Source organism: Pyrus communis, chromosome 12, assembly GCF_041283825.1.
Source record: "Pyrus communis isolate YQ-2024b chromosome 12, ASM4128382v1, whole genome shotgun sequence".
NCBI lineage: Eukaryota > Viridiplantae > Streptophyta > Magnoliopsida > Rosales > Rosaceae > Pyrus > Pyrus communis.
This window is the reverse complement of record NC_142576.1, coordinates 12,999,540-13,015,483: the sequence shown is the minus strand read 5'-3', so window position 1 is coordinate 13,015,483 and position 15,944 is coordinate 12,999,540. Positions and strand designations below refer to the sequence as shown.

General features: G+C 40.0%; 1 protein-coding gene across 1 annotated transcript; it reads left to right on the top strand.

The window, feature by feature from the left end:
• The first annotated feature begins 1,954 nt into the window (after positions 1-1,954).
• Positions 1,955-4,829, top strand: LOC137745835 (protein PSK SIMULATOR 1). Its single transcript, XM_068485858.2, has 2 exons — positions 1,955-2,278; positions 2,658-4,829. The coding sequence occupies exon 2, from the start codon at positions 2,721-2,723 to the stop codon at positions 4,425-4,427; it is 1,707 nt and encodes a 568-aa protein (XP_068341959.2). The 5' UTR covers positions 1,955-2,278; positions 2,658-2,720; the 3' UTR covers positions 4,428-4,829.
• The last annotated feature ends 11,115 nt before the right edge of the window (positions 4,830-15,944 follow it).

Sequence of the window (15,944 nt, the reverse complement as noted above, 5' to 3'; positions counted from 1 at the left end):
GAAACAAAGAGTGTTGTGTTTTAAACTGAGCTTTCTCCGGCTATGTTTATGGGTTGATTCCTTGAGAAATGATTAGTTGGTATGGTACTTCAACTAAGAACCATGCTAGGAGTACCAAAACAATAAAACATAGGGGAAAGGCTTATGAAAGAAGGGTCGAAGTTTCCCAAATCTAGACAAAACTTGTGTTTTTTTAAAAAGAGGTATTTGCTGATTTTCATCTTGAATTTATAAGGCCCTGCCCATTTCTCCTTTAACTTTAAATTCAGTCGATTATCCCTCATTAAACCAAGTGTAGAACAAAACAAATGTACCATCTGATATGAGAAGTCTCTCTCTCTAAAATCCATTGCACACCCTATCATTATAATATGGAATAAGATTCTATCCGGATCCTCTTTGTGAGGATTTTGAGAATCACTTCATCATTTCCGTTCATCTGTCATTATACGGCCATAAATCATTTTGAATTTTTTTATTTAAAATTTAACACAAACAGTACCTGACGAAAACTAGCCGCATAATGTACGATGAAAAAACACGATGAAGTGATCCCCAAAATCCTCACAAAGAGGATCCGGAGAAGATTCTCATCCTTATAATATCTCCCGTTTAGAAGAGGAGAGTTAATCAAATTTTATCTTAGGTGACAAGTATATGCGCCTGGAAATACCCCAAACACAATTCACTAACAACAAAACCAGCAAAGTAACTCAAACAAAAACATTCAACATTCAACAATGCAAAACACCCTTTCTTTGTTTCTTCTTTGTTGTTGTCACCCTTTCTTTGTTTCTTCTTTGTTGTTGTCGGCCTGGATCACTGGCGACCCAACGCAATCCCACAGTGAAATGCCCAATGCTCTTGCCAACCACAAACCACCCATGTCCAAGAACACCCACTCGCAACTACACGTCCCTATCAACCCACCAACCAAATCATCCAAAAATATACTTAATTTGCCTTGACAATGTCACATTTATTATATAAATAACATACATGTTTTTATTTTTTTCCTCATAAAAAATAAGAATATGTTAGGATCATAGAATAAAAGATAACATCAAGTATCTAAAATTTTGGATACGTATTTTGGTATATTTAGGCTGTTCAACTTATCCTTCGGTTCTTGATATTGTGGGCACATTCAATGGTTTAAGAATAAGCCTTTAATCTTTTAATATAAGAGTTGTTTAGGAGTGCTAATGCATGCAATTTTATCCCTAGTTTAAATTATGGGTTATATTTGCTCAAATTTTAATGTTTTAACTAAAAAAAAACTTATTTTAAGCTCAACCATTGGAGAATGATTGAGTTAGTTTAAAACCTAAAATTCTAAGGGTTGAAGATGGTCTTAGTGTAAATAATATTGTTTGTTAAAAAAAATTTGAACTCCCTTTGAGCACTAGCCCAAAAAAACTCCCCTAGGGGATAGTCAATTAAATCCATTTCCCCACCTAAAAACCCTTCAAGCTGCCCACTCCCACTTAAGGTAAATAATATTGTTTATTAAAAAACAAAATATTCACTGGGCTCCATGTAGTTCCTCCAAGAATCGACAGGGCCAGCCCTTAGGCCATGTGACGCAAAGCTGACAACCACAAATAAAAAAATAATTAAAAATTATATAAACATAATTAAAAATACAAAAAATTAAATATATGTATTTTTTTTTTATAAATACCTAACCATGTTTTTCCACCTAACACCATATTTCAATATTTTCAAATACTTTTAACCAACCAATCTTTTATTATTATTCGAAATTAAAAATAAAATTATCTTGTACTAAATCATAGTAATATTTTTATACCAACATTCAAGGTTATTTAGTTTAGAAGTAGAGATGCACTTAGCTAGTTACTGTTTATTAAAAACAGTTATCGCTCACTTGAAGGAATTGAATTACCTCCGGCCTACAGAGTATTTAAGTGGGAATTGCTGTTATAAAAATAATATTAAAAATGTAAAGAACCGGACCATTGGCATTCCCCAAGGGGCGACGTAATATCCTGCTTTTCACCTCGATTGGACCGGTTACGACTCGTTTCGGACTCTTTTCGACTTAAGATTTGTCTCCCCTGTTTTTCTCCGCGTTGCGGGCGCGGCTATTTGTACGCAGGTGGCACGTACGGTCAAAACCTACGCACTACCTCCCACTCCAACCCCCAAACGCTCAAACCTTCCTCCTCCTTCCTCTCTTTCTGTAGCTCAGCCATGTTTGTTTAATTCTGCGCTTCAGATCAATGTCAAGCTTCCACCTTGTTCGAGTAAAACGGTGAGTGTTCTTCCTACTGTAACTGTAGGTATGAACAGCGTTAGTACCAGTGTATATGCTTGTGTTAGTGTATTGTTGTTTGAATCTGTGAGGGCTGTTTGGTTGGTAAGAAAATGTTGTAATTCTTGTGTTCTGGACCCGGGAAATTATCAATTTCTTTATTTGATTTTTGGGTATTTAATGTCTATCCGAGCAACCAAATGAAGGGTTAGAGCCATGATTGTTTTATATTTGTGTATGGTTTTACTATTGAGCTAAGATATATTTTGGGATTTAGGGTTAATTCCATGAAATTTCTGTGTTTTTTCGGGGTCAAGAAATTGTGATTTTGTTTCGTGTTTAACAATATAATATAGTTGTACTTCTTGTTCTGGGACAGGAAAGGGATCTACTGAGGTTTCTGTTTAGGGTTAGTTTCGCACTTTGCGGTGTATGTGCTTAAATGGGGGGTGAAATAGTGTCTGGGTCCTGGTTTGGTAATTTGAGGTTCTCATGGAGTCGTTTGGCGGAGGCTGACAAGCCGGTGATTGGAATTCTGGCATTTGAAGTTGCGGGGTTGATGTTAAAGATGGTTAATTTATGGAATAGTGTGAGTGAGAATGAGATGCTTAGGTTGAGGGAAGAGATTGTTAACTTGATTGGGGTCAGAAGGCTCGTGTCTGAAAACGATGATTACTTGATGGAACTTGCACTGAATGAGATAATTGAGGATTTGGGATATCTGGCAATGTCTGTCGTCAGGCTTGGGAAGAAGTGCACTGACCCTGTGTATCACCGTTTTGAAGAAATTTTCGAGGACCCTGTCGAGAATGGTTTTCAGTGGCTTGGATGGGCTTACAGTTGGAGCAAAATGGAGAGGAAAGTGAAGAAAATGGAGAAATTTGTTGAGGCTACAATGCAATTATCGCAGGAGCTGGAAGTGCTGGCAGAGCTTGAGCAAACTCTGAGGAGAATGCGTGCTAATCCTGAAGTAAATCGGGTAAAATTGCTTGAGTTTCAACAGAAGGTAATGTGGCGGCATCAAGAAGTGAAAATTTTACAAGATATGTCTCCTTGGAGTAGAACGTATGATTACATTGTCCGACTTTTGGCAAGATCCCTTTTTACAATGTTAGAGAGGATAAAGCTGGTCTTTGGATTTAATCAAATGGCTTTGGGAGAGGGAATGGATAGCTCTGAAGTTATCAATTCTGTTTGTCTTTCCCGCAGTCATTCATTTTCTGCTCTTATGCACTCTTCCGTTCATCCATCTGATGGTAATCCATGTGGCTTCTATTCTGGACCTCTTGGGAGGTCGCTTACAAAGCCGAGGCTTAATGCTGGCAAGAATAGAACAAACAAGCAGCAGCAAGCTCATCACCAGTCATCCGTCCAACATGGAAGTTATTCCCATCTAAAACCCAAACGGTTTGCTCATGTTCGGTCTTTTAAAGAATGTGTGACGGGTGGAAGCAATTCTCCTGTTCTTGAGAGCTGCAAGCCAGATATGGGTGGTTCTATGAGGTTGAGAATTACCGGTATCAAACATTTTGATAACTTAAAGTACACACATATGGGATCTCAATCTTTCAGCCACGGCATCTATTCTAAACTGTCCCTGTTTAGTTCAAAATGCACACTATTGAATGCTCCACCATCTACCCTTGGCGATGCTGCTCTAGCTCTCCATTACGCATATTTGATAGTTTTGATTGAAAAGATAGCTTCATCACCTCACTTGATCAGCCTTGACGTAAGATCTGATCTTTACAATATGTTGACCACAACCATAAGAGCTGCTCTGAGAGCTAGACTAAAGTCATATGCCAAAACTATGGGCTCGTCTGTGTATAATCCTGCCCTTGCAGGAGAGTGGAATCGAGCAATGGAGCACATCTTGGGATGGCTTGCTCCACTCGCCCATAACATGATACGGTGGCATTCTGACCACAATATTGTGAAGCAGCAGGAAGTTTCCAAGACAAATGTGCTTCTGGTCCAGACCCTTTACTTTGCAAGTCAGGCTAAAACTGAAGATGCAATTACAGAGCTTCTCATTGGTCTGAACTATATGTGCATGGTTGACGAACTTAATAGGAAGGCTATGCGAGACGCTGGTGGCAGCTGGCCATACGATGATTATATCCTCAAGCGGGATGAAATTGCTTAACAAATTCTGCAGATGGCATTGGCGGATTTTGGACTTGCACAGGTATATAACATGGAGATGTTCATCAATAAAGTGGTTTAGAGAAGCATGAGTTACTAGACAACACTTCCAAGAAATAGTTTTAAGTGATCAGAAATCGAATTACTCCACTCTTGAGATGTCTAACGCATCAAATTAACATGTTTCGCTTCTGTTTTGCTGTTTAGTTTTTCTTCAAAGGAACTCAACGATTCATTCGTTTGTTCATATGTTGGATGAACTGGTGGCCTATGGTCAGTTTCTTGTAAAGCTTATCTTGTAATACGAAACTCAGTGGCATCACGGATAGGTATATTTGCACCGATCTTTTGACATATCCGTAGCTACGTTCATTTAATTAGATTGATTGCTTCTTTTTAGTTATTTTCTCCTCTTTTTGTCCTCTGTTTTTCGGAAGGGTAAATGATTGCAGCACTCCCTTTTGACCTCCTGCACTCCTAATTTTATCAATTGATTCTCATTTGATATATTCAATCTAATGATCACAAAAAAAGGGGAGTCAAAGAGGTGAAAGGGCGGAAATCACTCCTCTTTTTGTAATAGTATCAATGAATTATGTTCTTCATATGTATCAACGGTCAGAAATTGACTGTGCTGATCACGTTGTCCCTATTGTTTGGGCCCTTATCATACCAACTACAAGGAAAAATCCAGATGATTAACTTTTTCTTATGTAAATTTTTAATCAAAAACCATGTGTGATCAATCAGTTGATCTTCTTTTTCTACACAATGATTCTTCAGTAATGAAGTACAACTTACTTCTTTAAGACTTCCCACCCCACCCCACCCCCACCCACACCCCCCCAGGCCCCCCTCTTTTCCCCTTATCATACCAACTACAAGGAAAAATCCAAATGATTAACTTTTTCTAATGTACATTTTTTAATCAAAAACCATGCGTGATCAATCAATTGATCTTCTTTTTCTACACAATGATTCTTCAATAATGCCATACAACTTACTTCTTTAAGACTTCCCACCCCACCCCAACCCCACCCACCCCACCCCACCCCCCCCCCCCCCCCCCCCGCGGCCCCCCTCTTTTCCCCTTATCATATCAACTACAAGGAAAAATCCAAATGATTAACTTTTTCTTATGTAAATTTTTAATAAAAAAACCATGCGTGATCAATCGATTGATCTTCTTTTTCTACACAATGATTCTTCAATAATGCCATACAACTTACTTCTTTAAGACTTCCCACCCCCACCCCCCACCCCCCTCTTTTCCCCTTATCATACCAACTACAAGGAAAAATCCAGATGATTAACTTTTTCTTATGTAAATTTTTAATCAAAAACCATGCATGATCAATCGATTGATCTTCTTTTTCTACCCAATGATTCTTTAGTAATGCCATACAACTTACTTCTTTAAGACTTCCCACCCCACCCCACCAAAAACCCAAAAAAAAAAAAAAAAAAAAAAAAAAAAGATTAACTTTTTCTTATGTAAATTTTTAATCAAAAACCATGCATGATCAATCGATTGATCTTCTTTTTCTACCCAATGATTCTTCAGTAATGCCATACAACTTACTTCTTTAAGACTTCCCACCCCACCCCACCAAAAACCCCAAAAAAAAAAAAAAAAAAAAAAAAAACTTATAGCTAGCGTTGTTGTAGCACATAGTTGAGCAACAATTTGACATAATACTATCAGTATTATCGTTTGAATCATCAAATTAGGTGGGGCAATGCTTGCGTCAGTATTTTACGTAATTTGAATCAATGAAACAATGTCACATTATTCAATGAATACATTTGACATTCAGTATGATATTTCAATATTAAACAAGTCGATTAAGATAACTCATTCAAGAACACCAAATTGTTGTCTAGCAGCAATCATTGTTTCTCTATTAACATTTGGATCCCCAACTTCCTAGGCACTGCTAGCAATGGCTCAGATTTTATCATTGTTATCCCCAACTTGTCCTTCCAATCCATAGTTTCTCTAGTAACATTTGCGTCAAGTGACCAATCAAATCGGTGAAGCAACATCCCCAATGTAAGATGCAGCATTCTATGAGCCATTGCTGGTGTCATGCATTACTCGGACCTACTACTCGAGTGAGCTCAGCTTTCGCCTCAATTAGCGTTGCTGGGTTGCATAACAGCTCGGTCAATGCCCATTCTGTGGTGCTGCTTGTTGTTTCCAAACCAGCCCGAAATATTTCCTGCACCGGACCACACATTTTCAATTTTTCACTATTCAGGCTTTGAGAAGTGAAATGTGAAGGGTAACTACTGTTCTCTTGCGAGATATATGTTTGTTACGTCACAATTGATGACGAGTATGTATATTGCAAAACTGTGAATCTGGATCGCACATTAACACAAGAATCAACCTAATGAATAGTACAGCATTTTAAAGAAATTTGAAGGTTTAGGGGCTAAAAAGAGAACTTACCGGTACGAAAATAATGAGATCATGATCAGAAATTTTAGCCAGTTCGTCAATTCCGTCTCCTTCAAATTCAAGCAACACATCCAAGAAGTCCATAGTTTTCTCTCCACTTACGTCCCTCTCTTGGATGCGTTCCTTGAAAAACTTAGAGGCAATTTGTATAGCTTTTCCAAGCTCCCTTTTCATCTTCCTCTTCAAGCCTTGCGGATCAAGCCACCTCAGCCATGGAAAGAAATCTACCACGCTGGCATTCCCGTTCCATTCCATCAGTCCATTCATTGCCTTAAAAACTCCAACCCTTCTTCCGAATTCGGAACCACCAAGTCCCTAGACAACATGAGGTTGCCAAGAAGGTTGAAAGTCATAAGAAACACGAAACGCACCACGTGAACGCCACGCTCTTCTTTGACTTTGGAGGCTTCCTCTTCAACGCACAGCTGCATGTTTTCTATGCACTTTCTTCGTATGAAAGCAGTCTCGTTGATGCGCTTGTTTGCCACCATCTCCACTGTCACTAACCGCCTCATCACGCGCCAGTGTGTGCCGTACCGAGCTCAATGAACCTTTGAGGTAGTCATAAACTCTTGCGGTTTCGTTTATTGTGCGCTCTACAAATGAGAGGTCATGGTTCTTGAAAAAGTCTGCAGCTGCCTTGGCAGATTGAATTGACAATGTTTCTCACAGCAAGTGTGAGCCAAATTACAGGGCCAAACTTGTGTCCTAGGTCAATGAGAGTCCTGTGTGGCTGTAGACATCAAAATTTCGGTGGAATGAATGTTGACCAATAATTAAAATTTCAACGCTCACGTATCACATAAATTTTATATGTAGCGTGTGACTCAACAAAAAAATCGAAATAAATTGGAAAAGTCATCAAATAGGACACGTGTCAATACATGGAAGAAATGATTTATTTCATCTGATTATTTAAATCCAAAAATCAAGTTTTGGAATTCTATAAATAGGAAGCCAAGGCATTCATTTTGGAGGAGAAAAGAAAGAAGGAGAAGGAAAGGAATTTACATCACACCAAAACCTTGAAGCTTTGAAACTCTAAAGCTCTCAAGCAAATCCCGAAGGCTCAAGAAAACACTCTTCGTTCTTCGTCAAATCCTTCTTCAAGATCAAGCCCAAAAGCCCTTGAAGAAATCCACACAACCATTATTCAAGATCAAGCCCCGACGGCCCTTGAAGAAAGTGTTCATCGTTCATCATCCGTTCATCCTTAGATCAAGCCCCGACGGCCCTTTGGATCAACAGCTCATCCACAAACCTACACCCTACGAAGATAGAATCAGAGGATCAAATTACAAAGAGATTTTAACCCCAAAATCATTAAACACAAAAAAATATATTTTGTACACGTTGTTCTTGTTTCTTGTTGCAGGAATTTTTTCGTGTTTACAAATTTGGCACGCCCAGTGGGACAATCTCTACCTCTCATCTCTGTCTCCGTCCAAGATATTCAAGCACAGTCCATGGCTTCAAACAAAGAACAAGTCATGACTATCGGCACTACCTCCATTGAAAAACAGCTGGTTCAGATGAAGGAAACAATTGCAAGGCTGATGAAAACTGCAGAGGAGAAAAACTTGCAAACCGCCGGACTCATCAACCGTCTGGAGGCGCAACATGGTGTCATAGTGAAACCAAGCTCTCTTCCAACTAAGAGGACCGAAGAAGGCTTCAACCCAAATGCCTACGAATGATGCGATAATTATACGCATACAAATTAAACCCTCTTTTTGTCGATTTGTAGTATAAGTATAAGTAGGGATCGTTCTGGACCGGGGATTAGGAGGGATTGTTAATCACTTGGATTTGACTCAAAAACGTAAAAACGTAATATAAAACACTAAACTAGACTCAAATAATGTAAAACTAAACTTTAAAACACTAAGACAAACCAAAGACTCAAAATGCTTTTAAAGTTAATCATCTGGATTGCATGTGAAGTCATACATTATAACCATAACCAAGCATATACCAAGAGTAAATCAAACTTTTCTCTATGTTCATAACTCTTTTTTAACAGTCATGCAATTACAAACCAAATCCTTATCATTTTGTTGGAAGGTACCCTAAGACACAAACACACAAAAACGACTCAAAACACTCTTTTTAGGCTTTTCAAAACATTTTTTTTTTTTTTCAAAATTTTATGTGATTTTCGGAGTTATAAAAACAAAACATACTAAAACACAACTTAAAAACATTTAAAACAGCAAGGAACAACACTTGAAGTTATGGGTGATAAAATTCAACGAATTTACATCAACAAACTTAGTTACCCCCCCCCCCCCCACACTTAAATCAAACATTGTCCTCAATGTTTTAAGCATAGATTCACACAAAACATAAGTAAACACACAAACAACACTAAACATACTAAACATGGTAGAATGTAACTAACAAAGAGAAGAGTTTAGAGATGCAAATCTGGTTATGGAGTGTAAATTCCATCTTCTCTTTGGTGATTGCATTGAGGCTTTGATCTTTGTGATTCCACAGGCTTACTCTTGAACTGGTTTCTGCCCATCGTTGATTTTCCTTTGTGCTACTTCTTGAACTGGGCAGCAGGATGGTTCTTTTGGTTTCCCCCGAAGGTCTGAGCTTACCCCTTTTGTCTGTTTCTTTGTTCAATCTTTGCAGGAGTGGTCCCTTCTCTGGAAGTGTATCAACCGTTGAAGATGACTACTCGAGAGCAACGCTAGGTAAGCAATCAGGGATAGATTCCAGGCAGTTGGCTCCAGAACGGAAGACTGACTCCAAGTGCCGGCTGATTGCTTCTTTTACTTTGCCATGCGAGTAAGAACAAGGACAAAGAAAAAGACAGGGAAAGAGCATGATATGAGATACTTTTGCTTTTGACCTTGATGATATGAGATACCTTTGCTTTTGAATAAGCGGTGAATGAATCAACACATGTATTTGTTGTGCTGTTTCCTCCTGGGTCATCTGTACTCCAGGCATCTGGTATCATCTTTGGGGAAGAAGAAAAAAAAATGAGTATTTCGAAAGGCTTTGCTGGGAGTGCGCCCTCAGAGGTGAGGGAGAGTTGGGCTTTTTCTTCAGGTCTGCCTTGCCATAAGAAAATGAAGGTCGACATATATAGAGATAATAGCAAGTGGTGGTACTTTTTACCCTTGTCGACAAATATTTTGATCCCGCAAATCCGGCTTTTTGAAATAGTGGCGCCTCTTCGATCTTTGAATACGCCTCTTCGATTTCTGAGCAGGCGCCCCTTCGATTTCTGAACGACGCCCCTTCGCTTTCTGAACGACACGTGGTAGTGCAGATGCGGCTCCTTTTGACAAAGCTGCACGCGTCTTCTGAAAAGCAGAGAAAGCGTCGCCGAACTTTGCGCTTGTCGGCTAAAGATGTGTAGTTGCGATGATGGCCTCCACGTGTTTTCAGCTTTGTCAGAAATCTTTTGACAAAGTTGAACGCGTTTTCTGAAAAGCCGAGGGAGCGTCGCCTAACTTACGCCGGAAAATCCGGCTCTTTGAATCGGTGGACGCGTCGCCTTGGCTTTTTATAGAGCTATCGATCACCGCCAACATACACAGTCTGAAGATTTCCCATTCTTGAACATCATCTCCGGCCCTTTGAAAAATTTTAACTCCATCCACCCCTTCTCTTTGAACACTTTTGAAAAAAATGGCAAACTCATCGAACCTTAGCTTAGATTTGAGTCTCAGCAGCGATCCGGTTGCGCCCCGTCAAGGTAATGTATGGCGCCCTTCTTTTTTATCTTCTAACGGTCCTCTTTCAGGTGAAGACTCTGTGATGCAGGACACCACAACAGCTACAATAGTAGCTAGGAACCTCCTCACTCCAAAAGATAGTAGGCTGCTGTCAGGACGGTCCGATGAGTTGGCCGTTCAAGAGTCCCTCGCACTTAGTGTTCAGTGTGCGAGCTCTGTGTCCAACATGGGCCAACGCCTACTTGCTCGGTCCCGCCAAGTGGAATCGTTGATGGCAGAGGTGGAAAGACTTAAGCAAGAGATCCAGCAGCTTAAGTACGAGAATAGAAGTTTGCATGTGCTTGCAAATAACTATTCGTCGGGCATGAAGAGGAAGCTTGATGAGCTGCAAGAGTCTGAAGGTCGGATTCAAAGTGACCGTCAAAGGTTTTCGTCTTTCCTCCAGAGGCACCTTTTTCCTGGATCATCGAGCGCTTGGCCAAGTATTGAGGCCTGGAATGCTCTAGCTCCGATGCCTCCCGCTTCGATGCCTTCCGCTCCGACACCTTCTGTTCCTACGCCTTCCGCTTCAAGAGTAAAGCCACGTAGTGGGGCCTCAAGCAAACAACCTTTGTGAAGCACCATCTTTCTCCATGTTTAGTATTTTATTTAATATATAAATTTTTTTTTTTTTTTTTTTTTTTCAGTGCATTGGGTTGCCTCCCAAGTAGCGCTTTCTTTTACGTCTTGCAGCCGGACGAAGAACCCAAACACTCCAGGATATGTTCACGAATCGGATGAGAACTCCGAGTCATAAACTAGTACCTAACACAAGAAACAAAACAAGATTAAGAATCTGGAATAAAAACAAACAAACATAAAACAATCCAAGGGATTAGCAAATTTTCTAATCCCCGGCAACGGCGCCAAAATTTGATGCGATAATTATACGCATACAAATTAAACCCTCTTTTTGTCGATTTGTAGTATAAGTATAAGTAGGGATCGTTCTGGACCGGGGATTAGGAGGGATTGTTAATCACTTGGATTTGACTCAAAAACGTAAAAACGTAATATAAAACACTAAACTAGACTCAAAGAATGTAAAACTAAACTTTAAAACACTAAGACAAACCAAAGACTCAAAATGCTTTTAAAAACACAAACTAAAATGATTTCTAACTAAATTGACATTAAAGTAAAGGGGGATTTAAGTTTATACTAAATTCAATTAAATGAACAAATTAAAACAGAATGTAAATATGAAATTGATGAAATAGAATGGATGAATGCTAGCTAAGGGGGTCATCTCCACATATGTTATACTTGCATAATAAAACGATTTCCAATTGCGTTTCAATAAATCATTAATTCTCAACTCCCCAAGTTAACCGTGATGCACTAATTAACCTTCAAATCTTCCTAACGTTATTGAATTGGATGATTGCATACGACAACCCAAAACATTCCCCACAAGTCCCCTACATGATTGCATAATAGAGATACAAGCAAGAATCATTACGCTCTATGAAGATTATAAGTGTTGACGAGGCATTCGTTACTATGATTGCATGAAACTTATGCCAAGAATTCGTTTAACGCGATTGTTTATAAGCAACCTCCACTACTTGTGAATATAAGTTCGTAACTATTAGGTGAAACTCACTTATAGTCTAGCGTCATATTCATGCATGAAAATTAAGTGTGCACTCTCAATAAACATACATAAATAAATTATCAATCAAACAGTTAAACGAATTGAATCCACAACTTATGAAATGCAATTAGAAGTAATCAAATCAAAATGCAAGCATAAACATTTATTTCGAATTACCCCCTAGCTAAAGGGGGATTAGTTCTTCATAACATTGAAATCAAAGAAACACCTAAACATTCCAACAACTCAAACTTGAATTGTATGAATGTTTAAGCACTCTTTTCTTCCATTCCTCAAACATACAAAACAAGGAGAATTGAATTTAAACATTGAAATCAAAGAAACACCTAAACATTCCTACAACTCAAACTTGAATTGTATGAACGTTTAGGCCCTCTTCTCTTCCTCTTTATTGTAGCACAAGGTCTAAGGGATGTTGTTGGTGTGTTGAATGGATTGGGGAATTATGGAAATGGATGAGGAATGGTAGAAATTGGAAAGAAACCCACGGCAAGGAAGGGAATTTCAGGATGTGAAGATGGTGTGTGTTTGTGTTGTGGTATGTACAATGGAAAAATGAGATGTTATGGGGAGTGAATGCAAGGGCTTTTATAGGAGAATGAAGGTGTAAATGGCTGTTTGTTTAAGCATGCAAGTGGCTAATTAATGATGAACAAACAGCTAGGAAAGCATGTGAAAGCTGGAATTGCATGTGAAGATGCTGGAATTGCATTGAAAGCCCACGGCATTGAGTGTGTTTTCTGGAATGATGGCAGGTTGTGTATGTGTTTGGGAAGAGAATAAATGTATGATGGTGGCTGAATGATTAAAGGGAATGAATGGGAGTGACACTAGGTTGGTTATGCATGTGGAATGTGGCTGAATTGTTGGTGAAATGATGAATGGGAAAGCTGGAATTTCAAGGGAACTCACGGCAAAGATAAGTGTTTTGGTGATGGGTGCATGTGTTGATGGTTTTGCATGTGAATTAAAACTAGAGTGATGATGGTGAATGCATGTGTAAAGGAAGTGGATTTTCTGCAAATGCAAGACTACTTATACATGGCTGAAATGATGAAGAATAAAGGGTGCAAGTGTGAATGATTGAATGTGCATGTGGGTTGGAAATGTGGCTGCAATGATGAAGTGTAATGGCTGAAAATGGGATGGATTTATGATGGGAGTGCATATGATTAAAGAGTGGGAGTGCATGTGGGTGAATGTGAAGGGAATGCATGTGTTGATGACTAGGTTAGTGGGTGGAAATCTGAAAATGGCATAAGGGAATGGGAGCTCACGGTTTTGGCTAGTGTTTGAATGTGTAAAGTGTGTGTGAATGCATGTGAAGATGCTAATAAATAATGCATGTAGGGTTAGGAAATAAAATCATAACTTAAAGGGGGATGATTAAAGGGTGTTGAAAGGTCTTGCATGGCTTTGAAGTGATTGTGGATTGGGCTAGAGTTTAAGTACATGAAATGGACCCAAATTGCTCATCCTTGCATGGCAAGGAATGGTGTTTGTGTTAAGCCCATGGCAAGGTGTTATGTGATTGGGTTAGGGCCATTGTTTTGTGTCTTCAAGTGCATACAAGGCCTTCAATTTCATCCAACACTTGGGCTCCAAGTATAAGCTATCCATCCTTAGCCCAATAGTGCTCCAAAACACTCCACAATGCATCCTTTCGTCAAACACGTCTTATTATCCTGAAAACACACAAAAGAAGCATAAAGGACTAAAATAACTAAAGAAACACAACGTAAATGCACGAGAACAAGCAAAGTAAGTCGCCTAAATATGCTCCTATCAACGAACTCATGTCAAAGGCTAGGTATGACTTTGCTTCCTCTTCAAATCTTGGAAAGAAGGTTTCAAACACCGTCAACGACAAAGATCGCGACCTCACCGAGACTCAAAGGAAGTTGAAGGAGCATGATTATGGAGTTGACAACAACAAAGCTGGACTTGGCTTCACACAAAATGCACCTGCGAAGATTTCAAGCAAAGTGAAGAAAGCTAGCGCTCAACACATCAGCGTGAGCATTGAACAAGACCAAGAAGAGCCTAAACCTTCCCCTCGGACGTCGGTCTTCGATAGGATGAGCCATTCAAGCTCCAGAACTTCAGTGCTTAATCGCATTGGTGGTCAAGACCGAACCTCTGTCTTCAAGAGGCTTAACGCGCCGACATCCCAAAGCTCTGTTTTTTAAAGGTTGTTAAAGCCTAAGAAACAAAGCAACACAACTATCTCTCCTCTGCGACGATCAGCTTCAGAAAGATTTGAAGATAATGGTAAGCCTTTTGGAAAGAGGAAGACAACACCAAAGGAAGAAAAGCTCGATGAGTTAGGAGAAAAAGACGACGCTCGAAGCTTGATTCCTTCAAGGATGAAGCGCCAAGCAATCCTAGAGGTCGACACAAAAGGACCACTGAAGGTAAGGAGGCGCATCATCGTCCACACTGGCAAATCTTCATGCCAACAAACTCAAGAGAACGGCACTGAAGAAGAGATCCAAGATGTTTTCTACATCACGGTTCAAGAAGGTAAAGAAGACGAAAGCCCGAGGAAATACTCAGAGTCCCTACTCTCCGACGCTGATCCGAGCGGCAGTACAACCATGCAAGTCATGACCACTAGAGCAACTTCAATCGAGGAGCAGCTAGCTCAGATGAATGAAGCAATCGCAAAGCTCACACGGACTGTGGAAGAGAAGGACTTGCAGATTGCCGCACTCGTCAACCAACTAGATGCGCTGCCCGACGTGAAAGTCGACCCAAATGTTGGCCTATTAAAGAAAGAAGTCGACGAAGAAGAGGAGCCACCAGCGGAGAAAGTTGAAGAGAAGCCGAAGCTAGACCAAGCAACGGCATTCATGGGATCTCTCTCTATCCAGCAGCTACAGGAGATGATCGCAAACACTATCAAGACACAGTATGAAGGAAGCTCGCATGACTCTGTACTGTACTCAAAGCCTTACTCCAACAAGATTGATGCTTTGAAGATGCCAAGGGGTTATCAGCCCCCAAAATTCATGCAGTTCGATGGAAAAGGCAACCCGAAGCAACATGTCGCCCATTTCGTTGAAACTTGCAACAATACTGGGACAGAGGGAGACTACCTCGTCAAACAGTTCCTGCGTTCGCTGAAAAGTAACGCTTTTGACTGGTACACTGACCTCGAACCTGAGTCTATCAACAGTTGGGACCAACTAGAAAGGGAATTCCTCAACCGTTTCTACAGCACTCGTCGTACTGTAAGCATGCTAGAGCTGACCAGTACGAAACAGTGGAGAGATGAACCTGTCGTCGACTACATAAATAGATGGCGTTCATTAAGCCTGGATTGCAAAGATCGGCTTTCTGAAACCTCCGCCATTAAGATGTGCGTTCAAAGCATGCAGTGAGGACTACACTACATCCTTCAAGGCATCAAACCATGAACATTTGAGGAGTTAGCCACCCGCGCCCATGATATGGAGTTAAGCATCACCCATCATAGGAAGAAAGAACAGATCGCCGACTACAAGAATGACAAAGTTTTGGGGCCAAAGGTGGATAAGGCTGCGTGGAAACCCACCAAGGAAACAATGACGGTCAACACAACTCCAGTCAAAATCCATACACGAAGCAAGGCGATTCAAACCGAAGCTTTTCGTGATCAAGAGATACGTAAACGCACTTTGAAGGAGCTTGAGGAGAAGACTTATCCATTCCCCGACTCTG